We start from the raw sequence: 20,120 nt of genomic DNA, 5'->3' as shown, positions 1-20,120 counted from the left end.
ACCTGCTCATATACACACACACACACACTGCAGTGTGTAAACACACAATCACCTGCTCATATACACACACACTGCAGTGTGTAAACACACAATCACCTGCTTATATACACACACAAACACACACACACACACACACTGCAGGCAAATGTGATTTCAGTGCTAGTTTGTACTTGGCAGGATTGTTTGTTTGTTTGCTGAACAGGTTACCCTACAGGGTTGGAGTCCTGATCTATGTGGTCACTTCTGGCACTACGATCTTTACTTCACTCTAGTGTGTTTCTTCTACACTTCTGCACCTTGAACTGATGCACTTTGTTGTACGTCGCTCTGGATAAGAGCGTCTGCTAAATGCCTGTAATGTAATGTGTGTAAACACACAATCACCTGCTCACACACACACGCACTCACACACACACGCACGCACATACGCACATATATATACACACACACACACACACTCCACCTGGATAGCCAGCCACCATCTGAAGCTCAACCTCAACAAAACTGAGCTGCTCTTCTTCCCATGCAAGACGTCCTTACTTCGTAAGCTCTCAATCACGGTTGATGGCACCACAGTGACTGCCTCTCACTCTGCCAAGAGCTTGGGGGTGGTCCTGGATGACCAACTGGACCTCAAGGAGCACATCAAGGCAACATCACAGTCCTGCAGATTCCTCCTGTACAACATCAGAAGGATTCGACCATACCTGACGACGCACTCCACCCAGCTGCTCGTCCAGGCTACGGTGACCTCTCGCCTTGATTACTGCAACTCTCTCCTTGCAAGCCTGCCAGCTTGTGCCATACAGCCACTACAGATGATTCAGAATGCCGCTGCCCGACTCATCTACAACCTTCCCAAATTCTCCCACGTCACTCCTCTGCTGCGATCACTCCACTGGCTACCGGTCGCTGCCAGGATCCGGTTCAAAGCCCTGACCCTTGCCTACACTGCTGCCAACAGGACAGCCCCCATCTAATTGCAGGACATGACTCGTTTCTATATGTCTGCTCGACCACTCCGCTCTGCGGCGCCTTGTAACCCCTCCCACCCGCCCAAAGGGATCACAGAGCTTCTCCACCCAAGCTCCCCAGTGGTGGAACGAACTCCCCGTCCCTGTCCGAACCTCCCCCTCACTATCCATCTTCCGCCGTGGCCTGAAGACTCTTCAGACTATACCTAGACTAACCACCACCACGCTGTATATTTCACTCTAAATCTCTCCCCCCCCCTTTTTTTTCATGACACTTGTTACATGTTGCCCCATCCCAGCACTTTTTGGTAATTTGTATTTGTCCTAATACTGTAGCTTATTCTTCTGCCTAGTTGGCTTTGCAGAGGTTAGGTCTGAATAGTGTTCACTGTGTGAACTGAACTGTGTTCTTGGCTAGAAATAGCTGTACAAAATAAGTATTGTACCTTACTGACCTGTGTTCAGCAGTTGTCTATGACCATGAAATGCACTTTTGTACGTCGCTTTGGATAAAAGCGTCTGCCAAATAAATGTAATGTAATGTGTAAACACACAATCACCTGCTCACACACACACACACACACACACACACTGCAGTGTATAAACACACAATCATTTGCTCACACACTGCAGTGTGTAAACAAACAATCACCTTCTTGCACACACACGCACGCACACAAACACACACACGCATACGCACATATATACACACACACACAGGCACACTGCAGTGTGTGAACACACAATCACTTGCTTGGGGGTGACATAGCTCAGGAGGTAAGAGCGGTTGTCTGGCAGTCGGAGGGTTGCCGGTTCGATCCTCTGCCCTGGGAGTGTCGAAGTGTCCCTGAGCAAGACACCTAACCCCTAATTGCTCCCAATGAGCTGACTGATACCTTGCATGGGAGCCTTTCACCGTTGGTGTGTGTGTGAATAGGTTAATGAGAGGCATCAATTGTAAAGCGCTTTGGATAAAAGCACTATATAAATGCAGTCCATTTACTATTTACTTGCTTATATATATACGCACACACTGCAGTGTGTAAACACACAATCACCTGCTCACATGCGCGCACGCACGCACGCACACAGCAGGGCCCAGCAGCCGGCCCGTACAGCCTTGCAGGAGGGTCCATCTCCTGCCGGTCGGACTGTCGGTTACTCTCAGCAACACAAAAACAGGAGCGTTGGAAAAAGAGGTCTGCCATCATCTGAACTGAAATGAAAATTTCCAGAATGTTCATTCAAATTCAGCCGTTAAAGAATTACGCTGGCAGGTCTGACCCGCCACACACACGGCGCTCAGAAAGCAGCGCTACAGACGCACGCGCGAGCGACGCTCTTATAAGAACCGCCACGCGGCACGCGTGTCTGTCAAAGGGCTGCTGCCACCGCCAAAACGGCGTCCCCGCAAAACGGCGTCCCCGCAACAGCGCCCAAAACGCGTCCCCGCAAACACGCGACGCGTCCCCGCAAAAGCGCCGCAACCCCCAAATCAGCCCCAAAGCGTCCCCGCAAAATGAGACGTCCCCACAAAAGCGCGACGTCCCCCAAAAGCGCGCAATCTTGTCTGAGAACCGAGGGCGAAGTCAGCTGCGGTCATGATATTAGCTGTGACACTCACGATCCCGTTATTTCCCGCGAACGCCGTCCGCTGGCCAGACGGGGCAGCTCTGACCCGCAGCCGTACAAAGGCAGCGCCTTCCTGAATTTACCCTTCATCTGGTTCAATAAAGGGGATTAGACTGACAAAGAAACTAAAGCAAACCGTAAATGGACATGAAGCTGTCCTTCAAATAAAATGGATGAAATAGATATAATATCAACGCTGTATAACGGGAATCATAACTGCATCAAATGATTGTAAAACCTGGCAATGATCTATGAAAAAGACCTGGGTCAAAAAATAAATAAATAAAAAAATCAGGTCCAGGAGAATTTTGCAATAATTTTTTCCCCTCAAGAATATCAGGTTTTAAAATGTTCAGCAGTTATTTGAGAAGGAAAGGATCAGCAGGAATAAACTAGCATTTAAAGTGTTAAAATATTTGTTAAATAATTTATTCAAGTTTGCTATTTCAGGAACATCCACACCAAATATTAGTTTTTACATGGTGCCAGCCAGTCAGGCAAGGGTACAGGGTCGGGGGGGGGGGGGTTGGTTCTTCTGGGTGCCAGAGCAGCTACCCCTTTTTCCCCAATTGCCCCACATGCTCCTTTGATTTTTTTAAAAATTGATATTTCTATTGTTATTGTTTCTGCCATTAATTCTCATTCATTCATTTAGGTTAATTACAGCACATTCTGTACAGTAACAGGGTGTGGCGAAACTGTGTTTCTCTGTTCCTATGCCCTCTTCGCACTGTGAGTTCCCGCCCCTCAAAAGGTCTCTGCAGGGCCCTGCGGCCAATCACAAGCCCACGATGTTAAATTCCATCATGTGACCACTCTCATGCTAACAAGTGAATTATCTGACGCCGCTGGACAGTTAATGTGCATCTGAAAGAGCTGAAGAAGAGCAGAAAAACCTTAATGGGCACGCTTAACCCAAACACAGAGGGCTCACAGAGGCAAGGCTGCACACACTCGTAGATAACGGCAGGTACTCGTACATAATGCATACATGCGCACACAAACACTGTTACCGCAGCAACAAGTGCAGTGAGCTGTACTCCACTGAATTATAAGGTCCAATAGTGCCCCCCCACCCCACCATCACCCCCTGTTCAGACACTGTTCCAGGGTACAGAAGGGCCGTCCGCCTCTAGTCTTTGGGGATAAGGATGTGTTCTTCATCCTCGCTACATTTTCGCATAAAATCGCTGATGCGAGATAACCAGCGAACGTCCCTCCGCTCCTGCCCCTGTGGCTCTGCGTCTGTGTCCACCTTTCTGCCCAAACCGCTCATTTATTAAACGCTTCTGCCTGCGGGGCACTGGAGAGAGAGAGGGGAAAGCAGACCGATGAACTGCTAAGATAACAACAAGCTCTGGCAACGATGCTAAACGCGGCAGTTAGTCCACAGCACGGAGTCGGCTCGGCAAACGAAACGCTTGCCTTCCTGATCAGCCTTTGCGGGCGCATTACGTCTCATTACGACCCACTGCGATAACCTCCACCCGCTCTCCCCCCCCCCCGAACCTCCACCCGCTCCCCCCCCCTCCCGGACCTGCCAACGTGCCCCCGGAACGGTTCAGGCCTCCCGCCGCCCGCCGCCTCGCACGGGGAGCAGGGAAGAGATCGCCCGTAAATTTCAGACGTTCATTTCTGCGGAAGTCGCACTTCAAAAGCGCGCCCCTCTCCCAGGCCTGCGGGGGGTCTTAGTGCACCCGGGATTTGAGGAAGTTATACGAAGGGTTCTGATGGATTTCCCCCCCCCCTCCTCCTCCTCCTCCTCCTCCTCCTCAGTGTTTGGCGAAGGAAACGCAAACGAGGGGGAAACGCGGCGAGGCGTGGAGACCGACCCGGGGAGGCGAATCGCGTTAATGAGGAAGAGGGGCTGGCTCTTAACTCTGGAGCTTTCAGATAACTCACCAGTTCCCCCGCTCTGAAAAACAAGCAGGGTTCTGCTTACACATATATATATATATATATATACACACACACACAGAGAAAGAGAGAGAGACAGTGAGCTACATGTTTGGGATAAAGTCATTTTTTCTTGGCTCAGTAATACTGGATTTGTATTCGCACAATTTACACATGTGGTTAAAGTGCAGATTTTCAGTTTTTTTATTTATTATTACAGGGTACATTACATTAGATTGCAGGCATTTGGCAGACGCTCTTATCCAGAGTGACGTACAACAAAGTGTATAACCATAACCAGGAAATATTTTTTTTTACATTTTTTTAATCTATATTGGAAAATTTTTATCCATCTTGGTTTCACCATGTAGAAATTACAGCACCTTTTGCAGATAGTCCCCTCCATTTCAGGGCACCATAATGTTAGGGACAAGTGGCTTCAAAGGTGTTTCTGATTAGTCAGGTGTGTTCAATTGCTTCTTTAGTTCAGGTATGAGAGAGCTTGCAGTAACCAGTCTGGATTCTAGGCTTTTGACTGCCTGTGGGATTCGTTATTGGTGCTGGTCACCACGAGGCCCAGAGCTGTGCCAATGAAAGTCCAGGAAGCCACTACGAGGCTGAGAAATAAGAAGAAGAAAAAACAGTCGGGGACATGGGCCAAACCTTAGGCTCACCAAAATCCACTGTTTGGAATATCAAGAGAGTGCTGGTGAACACAGCAATGACAAAGAGCCTGGTAGGCCAAGGAAGAGCTCTACAGTTGATGACCAAAGAATGCTCACCGTAATGAAGAATAACTCTAAAACAGCTGCCCGACAGATCAGAAACTCATCAGGAGGCAGGCGTGGATGTGTCAGTGACTACTGTCCACAGAAGACTGCACAAACAGAACTACCTAGGCTACACTGTAAGATGCAAATCACTAGTTAAAACAGGATGGCCAGGCTAATGTTTGCTGAGAAGTACCTAAAAGAGCCTGCAGAGTTCTGTAAAAAAAAGTATTGGATACAGAAGAGACCTTGGCTCACTTGTCTTCATCGATGATGTAACTGCAGACAGCAGCAGCAGAAAGAATACAGAAGCATCTTATCTGCTCTTGTTCAAGCAAATGCCTCCAAACTCACCGGACGGCGCTTCATTCTACATCAAGACAATGATCCCGAACAGACTAAAGCTAAAGCAACAAAGGAGTTTTTTCAGAGCCAGAAACTGGAAAATTCACAAAGAGCCAAGTCATTCACCCGAACCGAATCCAACTGTACATGTGTTTCAGATGCTGAAGAGAAAGCTTAAGACAACTAGCCCTCAAAACAAGCTGGAGCTGAAGATAGCTGCAGTACAGGCCTGGCAGAGCACCACCAGAGAGGCTACTCAGCACCTGGTGATGTCTATGGGTCACAGACTACAGGCAGTCATTGCATACAAAGAATATGTAAGTACTTAAGATGCCTACTTTCATTCACACAACATTAATATGTCCCAAACATTATGGTGCCCCGAAATGTGGGGGACTATGTAACAAAAAGTGCTGTAATTTCTACACGGTGAAACCAAAGTGTATAAAAATATACACTTACATGAAACCTGAAAATCAGCACTTTAACCACACGTGAACTGTTTTGATTACAGAGCAAAATCAAGAAACAAATATGTCTTCATCCCTAACATTATGAAGCTCGCTGTAGATACACACACACACACACTTTACAATTACTTATAATTCTTACAATTTTTTTTTTCCGTTTCTTTTTTTTCCCCCACATTGGCCTAAGTTTAACCAGCTTCTGGATGCAGTCTGAGACAGAGTCAGAGCCTCTTCAGGACTCTCCCTCTCTCCCCTACGGCTGTTCTGTTCCAGGCCCAGGGTTATTTCCAGACTGGCCAGCGCAGGACCCACAGTAATTACAGCACCCCCCTCTCATCCTCAGCACGCGGAGGGAGGACGCGCCCTTCATGCGGGACCTCTGAGTGGGGGAAGAGAGAGAGAGAGAGAGAGAGAGAGAGAGAGAGCCCTTCTAAAATAAAAAAGGACAGGAGTCCACGCGGGTCCCAGATGGCTGCGGGTCGAAAACAAAAATGGCGGGGTCAGAGGCGTGGAAGGCTGCTCGCTCGCCCGTTCCTGGAAACAGACGAGCGGGGGGGGGTGCGCTCTCGGGAAACGAGAGGGAACAGGATCCGCGCTCTGACCTGCTCGGGGCGCTATATTTACATCGGCTAAATATACGCGGGGCCCGTCCCCCGAGAAACGGTCCGCAGACAGGTGTCCGTCATACGCGTCACCGCCGGCACTGTTTGAGCGACCGCGGAGCCGACTGTAAACCGACACAACGCAACTCCACACACCGAAATGTCTGGTGATACACACCCCCCCCCCTTACGATATACCTTTCATTGTGTGGTGGTTGGGGTAGCGGGCCACAAGCGAGCTTATGATACCTGAAGCTTTAATAAGGTCTTTGAAAATAAATTCCCTAAAGTAGGCAATGACTTTATATCCCTTTTAACCTGTTAAACAGATGAAACTGTAATGAAGCACCATAGCACTCTCGCTCTTTCCCTCGCTCTCTCTTTCTCTCTCTCACTCGTCTCCCTGCGTGATTCATTATTTTCGCCCGACTTGGGTTTGCTCCTCTAAGACGACGTTCCAGAAATAATCTCCGTGTCCCAAATCCTGAGCCTTTTTTCCGACGCGCGGCACGGACGACGGGAGGTCACAGTCATCCACAAAGCCCCGCGGCTCAAAGTAGGCCAGCCGCGGAGAAGCCCCGCCCACGCTGGGCCGCGAAAGATGCGCCGTTTCTCCGCGGCGAGGTCGTCCGCGCGTCTGCCCACACTGCAGAACAGACGCTACTGACCGTGAGCTCTGCTGAGGCACACTGCAGAACAGACACTACTGACCGTGAGCTCTGCTGAGGCACACTGCAGAACAGACACTACTGACCGAGAGCTCTGCTGAGGCACACTGCAGAACAGACACTACTGACCGAGAGCTCTGCTGAGGCACACTGCAGAACAGACACTACTGACCGAGAGCTCTGCTGAGGCACACTGCAGAACAGACACTACTGACCGAGAGCTCTGCTGAGGCACACTGCAGAACAGACACTACTGGACCGCTCACCCCCCCCCCCCAACGCCGCCCAGCTTTTACAATTGGTCATTCTTTTGAAAGGACTGTTAACTCCTACCACTCCTAGCAGAATTTATTTGCCTGTAGATCAGATGTGAGTACAACTCTGGGTAATTACTCTCCCGGGGATCAAAATGTTTTTTTTTTTTTTCCGAGCCTGCAAGCTCTTGAAACAGAGCAATTATATGATAGTTCAGGTCTCTGGCAGGTGTGGCCTACCTTGTTCCTAATAGGGGGCACATAGTACTGGCTTTCTTTTTTTTCCCACCTTAAACTCAGCACTAAATATAGATACAAAATCAGGGGAGGCGAGTTCACAGTGTACTCTCCTGATTTATGGGAGTGAGAAATTCACGGCTGAGTAATGACTTAAACTCTGCGGCTGTACAGACCAGGGTTGGGAACCCCCAGGCAATAGAGTTTCTAAAAAAGGTGAGAAAATGTGTTGAGAACGAGGCCAGTCTCTGCAACCATCCCCTCACAGCTCATGGTGTTGCCACTAATGAAGTTACAGAAAAGTTTGATTCGGTGCTCTGTGACCCAGACAGGCTATTTCCAGCTCTCATTGAGTGCGCCTATCTAACGATTTCAAGCTTTTATTTTATTTAGCCAACCTTTAACCAGCCAAGTTAACCGCAAACGCATCCTCCGCCTCCGCTGAGTTACCTTCAAAGTGCTCTTCTGGGAGGCAATAATTAGCGGAAAGGGATTTAAACAGCGGAGTCAGTCTTGTTATCACCGCTCCACTCAACTGGCACAAAGCCCCGACCTGACTAACACCGCGACCCAATTAGAGATCGTCTGAACCGAACGATCGCACATGCTAGGCCACCACAAACAGAGCGATACATAATTCAGCGTGTGAGTTAAAAAAAATATCATAGCCAATTGTTGCAAAATTGTAAATTAAATTCATCTGGCAATTATTAAAACATGAAGAAAAAGCAGCTATTTTCCCTTCAGTGTAATGGAAACGGTATACTACGGTTGAAACCCCCCAAATTCTCATACTTTCCCTTTACCACTGGGATAGGCATGAGTGCGGTCGCTGGCATGCGCGTGGTGATTTTCTGAGTTTGATGTGTTGCAGATGGCTAAGCTGAAATGGCGGGGGGGGGGGGGGGGGGGCACCTCGCCCCGTCCCGCCCCACCCCGCCCCTCGAAAACATGAACTTATCAGGGACAATTTTAACGTCACTTCTATCACCCCTTTGGACCCGCCCCCATTTAGCTAGAAAACAAATACTTATCAGAGACAGTCATCAGCATATCTATTACCCCTTTGGCGTGAACAAACGAGCGACGGCACGGGCATCCACTGCACGCAAGATGCATTTGCTCTCAAACCGCCTCTGAGGACGACGTCGTGATTACCTGTCGATCTTTGGCCGAAAGCTATCATGAATTATACCAGCAGTTATGTCCAAGCCTACGAAGCCAGATGTGTCGTTCCGTAGACAGTACATTACTTAAATTAAAGACAATATTAAATATTAATTAACCAAGTCGATTAGCCTCTCTCATCTCAATCACACGATCCGTCTTCTGTCACTTGATGTCCTGCATTTCTCTTCACCCGCGCCGCCTAACATAAAGCAGACAGACGTTATTAACCTGTCCTCACAGGTACAACTCTCACTTTTAAAGGTTAAGAGTTCTCCAAACCCCTACCGCGCGCGATTATTGGTCAGACTCCATACCAGTCAAATTGGTAGATACAAGCATACATTTGGATATCATTCATGCATGATCAAAGGCGCTTAGTGAGACACCCTGGCGCGCGTGAAGTTAAAGCACCCTTCTGGTACGCTCCTCAGTTTAACGTGAGTCGGGACGTCTATAATTACAAATAACAATCAAGCGATGCTTTGCATTGTAGATGGGGCAGTCCAATGGTGAATAATCTAACCATGCGTTTGTGGAAAAAAACCCAACGAGAATACACGAAACTTTAATTACACCTTTTCACTAGAGAAGGTACATAATGCGACGGTAAATAATATGAGAGCATATTTACATGAGATCATTTTATATATGATAGCCAATACTCACGACTTGTTTCTCCCAACGAATTATTTTTTATAGATCCAATTTCTAGGCAAATTGGGTGCTCACCAAACCACTGTTTTTAATTTAAAACGAAGAAAATATGTATAGTTGATTTCGTACATGCGGCAGGCATACACAAACGTCAGTGACAATTTTCCAAGATGTCTTAAAAAGCATAACCACATGGATGATAGAAACAATTGACATACCAAAATATCACACACATATTATACCACATATCAAAACAGCAATCCGTCTAAAATAGTTTTGCCAACGCAAGCCCTTTCCAAAAAGTAGGCTATGCTTCAGATCTGGCAGTTTATAATCGAATAACGTAAAAGTTAAGATTCGTTAACGGAGCAATTTCTCAACGTTCAAGCGCGAATTATTTTAACAAAGAAAAATAATTCTTTGCATCTTTATCCGCTGCAGATTCAAAGTGCAAACGGCGAAGAGCCACTTACCACCCCCATGCCCAGCTGCTCGGCCGTGAGAGACGGCGCGGCACGTGCCTGGGATAAGAACCAGAGAACTGGAACCAGGATCATCTCCGGAGAAATAATCCAACCGCGCCGCGCGGACCTTCGTTTCCGAAAATTCAGCAGGATCATTCCCCCAAACTGGCCGAGCCTCATGCGCTCAAAATCTGCCTTCAACCGCGGCGTCCAGGGTACAGACCGCTCCAGACCCCGATGCTTCGCATATGCACTGGTGATTAAATTCCCATCACGGGCTCAAAAAGAACTACCTCACTGTTGCACGCAAACATGTAAAACACATATCACAAAACAGTAGGCTAATGACGCCGCTTCAAGGCGAGAAAGGGAGATAGAGATAAATATACTATTCCCTCTTCAAATCCAAGTCCATTGATATTCGGAGGTTGTGCATTGCAGCAATGTAAAACACAAACAAGCCCTTTGTAGAGTAAAGCTATCTGTAAGAACTTGCTGGTGAAAGGAACGCGAGCGGCTGCCTGTTCACGCATATAAAACGCAGGTATCTCCAATCCGCTGCTCTCTTCGGCTGTGGCAGACAGCGGCGCCACTGCTCCAGCGCTCGTGCCTCCACGAGCTAGACTGAAGCTGCGCGCGAGCGGAGATGAACCAAGTTGAACCTCGGAGTGGGAGGTGGAAGGGTGATCCAGTTAAAATTGGGATAGTTTTTTTTTCTTTCTTTCAAAATGTATTAATGATGCAGTCGGTAGTTCTGCATATATAACCGTCGTTCAGCGCGTCAGCGCTGCTCGTTCAAGAACGAAATTGCAGTTACTTTTATGAAGTCATGCCAAAATTGACTTTTATCTTCCTTGATTTTTTTCCCTCTTGCCCAGAAGCAGAACCTCCCCTTTTCTTATTTTATGCGCCTGTTCTATCGTGGCACAAGCTAATTTTCAAAAGATAAAATCTAAAGCCCGAATAAATACGAAGCAATGCAAAGCATTAAGAAAAATTTGATTCCAAAAATGTTTACAGACCAAGTGTGGTATAATTAATAAAAACAGGTGCAAAATTGCTTATTTATGCATCCGTTCTAAGTGGTTGTCTGGAGCACATTCGTTGGAGTGGTTAAGGTACTTGATTGTCCTCTATAACACAACCTCAGTTGTCCTGCGATACGAACAGTTAACTAACTTTGAAATACGGGTCTGGGTCGGTACACCAGGGCGGGAGGACAATGGTTCTGAGAGAACTAGCGGCCACGTCTAAGTCCGTTCCGGAGATGCGGTTCACATGGGTGTAGACCTCGGAGGACAAGCATGCCAGGCGCATTTCTCAACGGCTGGTCCACTCTAACTTCTCATGTAAATACTTCGATTAAGCGCGGCTTATCGGTTAAAATTCATACACCAGTTCTATTTGTGGTCCAACCCCAACTTCCACAACGGTCAGGGAAGTTTGACACCCCTGTCGTAGACTTCTGCTCTTTCTCTTCCGTAAATCGAACTACCGGTTAGGCTACTACAATAAGTTAAACTATTGGCAGACACTGAACAGCTCTTTCATTGGGGCCAGATTCCTAAGTGTTATCGGTGTTATGAGTACATTTTTACTGAGAGTGCGTAAAAAAGGCTTAAAAACCACTGAGAAAACAGGACTTCATAAAAGTACATTTTAAACGCACCAGCAGTGCAAATGTTAGTAGTGGCTCACCTTCCCCCCTCTCTGCCCTTACTGACAGTCACTCAAATAAGCTGAGCCAATCAGCTGCACCTGGGTTTCAATGACCAATTAACAAATTAAATTAACAATTAAATACAATCAATTAGACAATACACAAGCTCGTGAAGGGCCACTCCTTCGCATTTCCTCCCCCCTCTCCAGTCTTGCATACCGGTTTGCAAGACGAGGGGCAGGTGCTTCTGAAGCAGTCAATTTAAAATATTGCATTCCACCAGGAGCAGTCCATAAAGAAAATCACTTTGGGTAGCTCCTCTCCCAGTTTGTCGAGGCCAGCCCCCCGATTAGGGACACCAGGTCGCTCGTCCCTCTGGCATATACAGCCCTACAGGGCCAGGACACCACCTCCCAACGGGCTATAGGCTCCTCCTACTGGCTTTCAGAGTTGCTGTCCCACAGGGCTCCAGACCATTACCCCTACAAACAGAGCCAGGTGCAGCTCCCCAGCCAATCAAGGGGTATTCCAGCTGCTCCCACTTCTGGGCCCCGCTGCTCTGTCTGGCTTTCCCAACGGTCCACCTTCAGCCCCGCCTGGATTATCCTTTGGACCTCCTCGACGCAAAATGCAGCGCTTTGCTTCCTTGGTTTGTCCAAAAACATCTTCCAAGTCCAATAAAAACACAGTTATAAAATCTCTTTAAAAGCCTTTCAAAAGTGAGTCACCCCACAGGGATAGGGGCTAAATCCCACTTCTGACACCAAATGTAAAAAAGGCTTTAAAAAAACAACTGAGAAAACAGGACTTCATAAAAGTAATAATTTATTTTAAAAGCACCCGGAGTACAAATGTTAGTAGTGGCTCACCTTCCCCCTCTCTGCCCTTACTGACAGTCACCTAAACAGGCTGAGCCAATCAGCTGCAACTGGGTTTCAATGACCAATTAACAAATTAAATGAACAATTAAATACAATCAATTAAACAATACACACGCTTGTGAAGGGCCACTCCTTCACAGAGTGTTTTATCTCTTTTGTGTAAACACTGTAACATCAACATCGAGCATATTACTGTGTACGTGCTGATTTATAGCTACAATCGGATATATATCTACAACCGAATAATAATAATAATAATAATAATAATAATAAAACTTCTAGAAATCGGTAAGGAGTCAACTGTCCTACACTGAGAAAAATTCCATTCTGCCGTGTAGTTTTGTGGAAGTCACTCTCAGCTCGAAGGTGACGGAGCCTTTGGACCTTTGTGATGAAGAACAGCGGTGAAGCGTGCGGAGCGGACCGCGAGGAAGAGGTAAGATCGCATAGGGGCGGAGAGAGATTAATGGGGGTTGCATCGAACGTGGGAGGGAAATAAATTAGGCAAGTGGGGCATCCATGTCCACTGCGCTGACACCCTTGCTGTATGTTCACCCCGACAACCGAGCTTTCGATTCTGGCACGTTACGCACACTGGCTGTCCAAGACCCAAGAGGCAACTTCATTAACTGTCTAATAAAATCATTCTTCATCTTAGTACATCTTATCATCGGGTAGTAAGGGAGGCATTAGCACAGCATTATTTTTTGTTTAGTTTAAAATACACTATTCAAATATGAAGGATGATTTAAAATGACATTAACGATGTCAAGGTGAGATATTCAGCGAAATATGTTTTCAGATAATTCCAAATTGTTGTGGTTGCAGCACAAAGTTCATAATAACGCTCGCGCACCACTGTTGATAAACCCAGATTCCGTCTAAAATAATACAATGCAATAATAAATAATAAATCAGAATTTTCCAAATTTTTAAATATTAACTGCCCCCCACCCCAAAATAAATAAATAAATGAATAACCACCCTTCTTTAAAAGGGGAGATATTTATTTATTTTCCACTTTGATAAGTACGCCTGTTTAGGGACTCCCTGTCAGGTGCGTGGGGGGTTAGGACCCAAACGCAGAGTGAGGGGAAAAAACTCCAAACTCCAAATGGTAAGAACAAAGACTTTACTTAACAGAACAGGAACGAAAGCAGGGAACAAAAGGCCTCGCAGGGCAACTATCAAAAAACAAAGAAAACTGCAAAACACAGAAAACAGAAAATCCAAGAATCCAAAAACATGCAAAACGGAACGTGGGCAGAGATACACAGGGAGCTACTCTCAGGAGGAAACACGCAGGGCAGAAACATGACCAGGAGCACACTCAACCAAACAAGGATCCAGCACCTGAGTCAGGGAGAAGGGAACTTAAATAGACAAGACACAGACGAGACACAGCAGGGCACAATGCACAATCAGGCCACAGAGAGGGAAGGGAAAACGAGACAACCAAAAAACAATAATTGAACAATTGAAAACAATAATACAATTAAACAGGGTACAAGCAGGACACAAAACAGAAGTGCCGCCATCTGGCGGCCCAACAAGGAAAGACAGACGGAAACACAGAACCATGACACTCCCATTTTAAAGGAGAGGAGACAGACAGTGCTTTGCTTTGGCCGCTCGGGTCTAACTGCCTGACCACGGAATTCTGCACAGTCAGTAACGTACGGAACTTTGGGAGCCGTGATGTCAGCGGTGATGGTGGTTGGGAGGAGGAGGGGCATCGTTTTGATTACGGCTAATTAATAACGATAATTGCTTAATTCCTCGCTTCTCTGCAAGGCGAACGGATGGCACAGCAGACACTTCAGGCCCTCGATTGGTTAATTCCCCGCTGGGCCACGCCGTGCATTGCTGTCTGAGGAGGCTGCCTTCCTTCATCACAGCTCCACCACCAGAGGGTCACAGGGGGAAAGGCGGCCATTTTGGGATGCCAGGGATGGTACTGTATGTGCAGTAATGACTGCAGGGAAAGGAGGATGTGCTGTGCGAATGATAGAGGCGTGTTAGATCATGTCCCCAGGGGGGCAGATGAAGCCGATTCTGTAACACATGGAACTGTCAAAGGAAATACAGTGCTTACATACACACACACACACACACACGCACACACACACACACACACACACATACACACACACACACACGCACACACACACACATGCACACACATACACACACACACACGCACATGCACACACACACACACACATGCACACACATACACACACACACACGCACATGCACACACACACACACATGCACACACACACACACACACATGCACACACACACGCACATGCACACACATACACACACACGCACATGCACACACGCACACACACTCACACACACACACACACACGCACATGCACACACATACACACACACGCACACACGCACATGCACACACATACACACACATACACACACACACACACACACACACACACACACATGCACACACATGCATGCACACACACACACACACACACACACACACACACACACACACACACACACACAATCTTTCATTTGGTCAGCAGACACACACATACATGTAGTCATACAAGCTTACGCAAAACTCGGAAAACTTTCACACGCAAACACACACACACACACACGCACACACGCACACACACACACACACACGCACACACACATGCATGCAAACACACACCCTCAGCGGTTGCAGTAGACCTAATAACAAGTGCAGGATTTCCTGCATTTCATCATACTGATGCCAGACGTTCAGACTACAAACTTGTATACTAGGAGCTCCTCTCCAAAGTACAAACATTCTCTGATGAAACTGAAAGCTTGTAGAGCCCACTTGCTTGGTTCCCACGGAGCGCTATTTCAGATAATATGCTTTTTTTTGTATGTGAAAATTGAAATCAAAGTCAGTGCAGTCGGGAAAATAAAAAAATAAGCAGACCTAGAGTGCAGAAGTGCTCAGGAGAGAAACCTGACACCCAATTAAACACAGACACATTGCCAGAATCAGTCTCTTAATTGAGGAGATGTGTGGGTAGGTGTGTGCGCGTGCGTGCGTGTGTGTGTGTGTGTGTGTGTGCATGTGTGTGCGCTTGTGTGTATGTGTGTGTGTGTGTGTGCATGCATGTGTGTGTATGCGTGTGTGTATGTGTATGTGTGCATGCATGTGCGTGAGTGTGTGCACACACGTGCATGTGTATGTGTGTGTGCATGTGTGTGCGTGAGTGTGTGTGCACGCATGTGTGTATGTGTGTGTGCATGCATGTGCGTGAGTGTGTGTGCGCATGTGTGTGTGTGTGTGTGCATGTGTGTGTGCATGCATGTGTGTGGGTGTATGTGTGTGTGTGCGTGTGTGTATAAGTATGTGTGAGTGTATGTGTGTGTACAGAGAATGAGTCTCTTAACTGAGAAGATGTGTGTGTAGGTGTGTGCGCGTGTGCATGTATGTGCATGTGTGTGTGTACGTGTATGTGTCCATGCATGTGCGTGAGTGTGTGCACGCATATGTGTATGTGTGTGTGTGTGTGCATGCGTGTGTGTGTATGGGTGTGTGCATATGTGTGTGTGTGTGCGTGTGTGCGTACGCATGTGTGTGCGCGTGTGTGTCTGTGGGTGTGTGTGTGTATGTGTGCATCTCAGTGTAACTTTTATTGTCCGAATCTCATTAGCCAGCCAGTCCATAATAAAACGCAGAATCCAGAAGACGAATGGCACTGTGGCAGCAAGACGGGCTCTGAGATACGCTCACATTTCCACTTTTAAAAGCCTTTTGACTCAGAAGTTTGAATCAGAGTGTATTCAAGGTCAAACATGTTTGTGTTTAATAACCGCTGGTTATGTTGCGCTAGTAAAGTCTGACAAGTGCAATTTTCCAGTGAAATATTCCAGTGTTGGGCGAGGCCGCCGCTGCCCTTCGCCGAACCAAACGGAGGCTCCTGCAATGCCAGCAGTGCCCTGTGCAGGACAGCCAGCATCTGCAGAGGAGACAGACAGCCCTGCTCACCAGGGTAAATGTGAGATTTATTGTCTTTCGCACATTATGTCTCCCGGTGGGTACTCTCATGCAGCCCGCATTGAAAAGGAACTGAATTAAAGCTTGAGATGGATGGGATGGATTTAAAAAAAAATTTTTTTTTCAAGGTTATACACTCATTTAATAAAACAGTAGACAAAGATTAATGTGATTGCCACTGATAACCACCACTGGCAAAGCACTGGAATTCTCTTCACTGGCCTATTTTTGGCCTACTGTATGTTGCCCTGTGTAAACGACACAAGGCAGAACAAATGTAGAGTCGAACGGGTGACTCAACAAAGTTGCCATGTAACATAGTTGCCATGTAAAATGATTGCCATGTAACAGCTCAGTGTTGAGCTTCAGCACTTCCCTGTGGGGACAGAATGACCCTGATCACCCGTATAAATGTCCTCGGTTCTGTGAACCAAGCTGTTTCTCATCCCTGATTGGCTGAGCGATTCACAATCAGCCTCCCTTTTTCTGCCATGTTGGTGCCATAATCCCCACTTTATTTCCCAATTGCAGCTGCATTTTCAGGAGTTGGTGACCTGGCGTGAAGACGTTCTTTGCACAATTTTTCTGGGCCGCCGCCCCCTGATGCAAAATTTAAGGGCTAAAACAAGTTAGCCTAGCAGCCTTTTCTCCCTCTTTAATGGGTTTATCGGCGGATTTCAGAAGTTACATTACCACAAAATCCCTCTGCTGATCCATCTCCGCCAGACGGGGATGGCAATTTAAAAGCCACTGGTGTGCTAAGGAGTTGAAACGACCACAGTTCATTACTCATTCCCTCCGTGTGATCCTGTCCCATGCGGAAACACAGAGGGGAGTTCTGCGTGGGAGGGGGGCGGGGGGTTGGGGGAGAGGCCGATAACCTGCACAGGCTTTCCACACCCGACCCCAGGGTTTGGTTTGGAACCTGTTTGTCTCTGATATGCACCCCATACTATCAGAACACCGATAGGAACAAAAAGACAAATTCAGCCCTTTAACGAACACCCGCTTGTTCAGAACTCTGGCCAAGGTCAAGCACAGTTTGAAGAAAACTGACCTTACTACTGTTATGAGCCGTAACTCACCTGCGTTACAGTAACCAGGCGCTATTGAACACGAAGCCACCCTCTCCTGTCAACATTTCCCAATTAATAGCAGGGTAATTGAAGCCACCCATAATAATAGTCTCACAATCCTGACAAACTTGCTTTATTCTTCCAAAGAGCGTTGAGTTCACACTACTGTCTGAAGCTGGCGGCTGGTAACACACTCCTATGTTAAGCCCCTTCTCATCTTCCCCTATGAGCTTAATCCAAATATCCTCACTAGGCACAATTCTGGATTCTGGAATTTTTTGTACATTAAAATTTTCTTTTACATAGAGAGCTACACGCCCATCTCTCTTACTGGATCTATCTTTCCTAATGAATTTGTACCCTTCTATATTATATCCATCCCCATCCTCATCTCCAAGCCATGTCTCTGTATTCCCAACTATGTCATAACCCCCCCTTATTCATAGCAAGTTCAAAAAAGTTCAAAAAAAGGGTTTTTTATACATTTTATACATTATATATCTAGCATTTATATAAAGACATTTCAGATTATTACTTCTACACCTCCTCTTCCATTCCCTCACCCCCCACCGTCCCCTGCCACCCTTACTACAGCATTGCTTTAAAGAGACTTCATTAGTGTTCACACTATTACAGGAAGCCCTGACAGCTTCCATCCTGGCAGTCTGCACTTCCTCCCCTGTTCCCTTTCTGACGTCCCTGCCCCCCCCAGTCATCATGTCCGTCTGCAGGGGAGACAGAAACAAACTTGGCAGCAACGAAACACAAAGCACAAACAACACTGGGACGTGACATTACCAAGAAGCATTCCTTCAAAAATGATTATCTTCAAAATAAGAAAGAGAGCCTTAAAAAACGTTCTCTGGACTCTTGAATAATTTCTACTCTCGTACGTGTTATAGGAATGGCGAAGGAAACCAGTCCAAGGACAGGTGAAAATTTCGGTGAAGTGAACCAAAGCATGCTCTTTTCAAATTGGAACCATTGAACTTTATACACACGTCGATTGAGGAGAATTATATTCACGTCAGACTGCATTTTTGAAACATTCCGTTCAAATTCATAAATGAAAATGGCAGTTAATTTCCTCTCTGCATTGTTTTTGTCCAGACGTTTCTGCAGGACTAATCTATTGGCATCGGCTGTGTTTGCGACTAAAAGACGACTCCAAAGATTAAGGCACTGTGGTTAGAGAGGGGTAATACGCAGCTGAGCTGTGCAGACATCTCACTGCATGCGCAGCTGGGACAGTCCAGCTGCAGGTGGTTTCCTGGCCAGAGGAGCGCTTTCAATTCAGGTCAATTCAGTTTTATTTGTATTGTGCTTTTTACAGAGACGCTGGCTCAACGACGCTTTACAGAGACAACAGAAGAAAAACTGACCTGAAAAAATAACCAGGACAGAACCCTCAATAAGCTAGAAAGTGAGGTAACAAAAAAAAAACCCCCAATGAAATGTTGGGAGAAACCTGGCTATAGGGGCGGAGCCTGGAGGGTGAGGGTAGGGTTCGACCTGTAGCCAATGGCGTCCCTTGTTCCCTTGGGCTGCTGCTGTAGGGATGGAAGGCGCTATTTGATTGGACAGGCTCATCATCTTGTCTACCTTTGGCCGCAGTTCTGCGATTTGGGGCTGCCCTATCCCCTGGCCAATAGCTTGACATGGAGACAGTTAGCGAAAATAGAACTGAAGACTGCTCTGCAGACAACCCACCTAGCAGAGAGCACGCACTGCCTCCTTTACGTCCTGCCGGCCTGCCATAACCAAATAAACACGCGTTAGCCATCAAACACATCATACCTCCTGTGAACTGCTCGTAGACGCGCGGTCGGTCTCGTCTCATCAAAGAAAACACTGATTAGTCACACAGCCGCTGAGACATTGTCTCGGGCAGGAAGTGATTAGATGAGAGGCGGCCTCGTGGCTCGGGGAGTTTATTCGCTCGATACAGGCTCAGAGCGCTGCAGTCTGGCGGAATATTTCTGCATTTCGGGTTTGCGCACGAGTTCTTTTTCCTCCTTTCCCTTTCTCCTCTCTCCTCTTCAGGCTACGCGCGTTAGCGTTTGAATGTTCTTTCGTGTGATAATTTTTTCCGCTTGAACGAACGTAATCGTCGATTCGAGCTGCATCCTGTTTCTCAGACGTTAGCGGCAGTTAGCGGAAAGGCGTCGGGAGACGAACGGTGCTTGGAACGCTCCTGCTTTAACGGAGCGCATCGACCGCGCCCAGAAGCGGAATTAGCGGGGGTGTCGTGGGTGCGTCACATCCATACAGAATTAGCGGGGGTGTCGTGGGTGCGTCACATCCATACAGAATTAGCGGGGGTGTCGTGGGTGCGTCACATCCATA

At 47.1% G+C, this 20,120-nt stretch overlaps 1 protein-coding gene across 1 annotated transcript in view; it reads right to left on the bottom strand.

Annotated features, from left to right (window-relative positions):
- Positions 1–11,796, bottom strand: part of mmp17a (matrix metallopeptidase 17a) — a 58,094-nt gene extending 46,298 nt beyond the window's left edge. Inside the window, exon 1 of the mRNA XM_064308978.1 lies at positions 10,146–11,796. Within this exon, the coding sequence (XP_064165048.1) occupies positions 10,146–10,316 (171 nt within the window). The 5' untranslated portion in view covers positions 10,317–11,796. The remainder of the gene's footprint in view (positions 1–10,145) is intronic.
- Positions 11,797–20,120: the final 8,324 nt, after the last annotated feature.

This window comes from Anguilla rostrata, chromosome 14, assembly GCF_018555375.3.
Source record: "Anguilla rostrata isolate EN2019 chromosome 14, ASM1855537v3, whole genome shotgun sequence".
Classification (NCBI taxonomy): Eukaryota; Metazoa; Chordata; class Actinopteri; order Anguilliformes; family Anguillidae; genus Anguilla; species Anguilla rostrata.
This window is presented reverse-complemented; position numbering and strand designations above follow the sequence as displayed.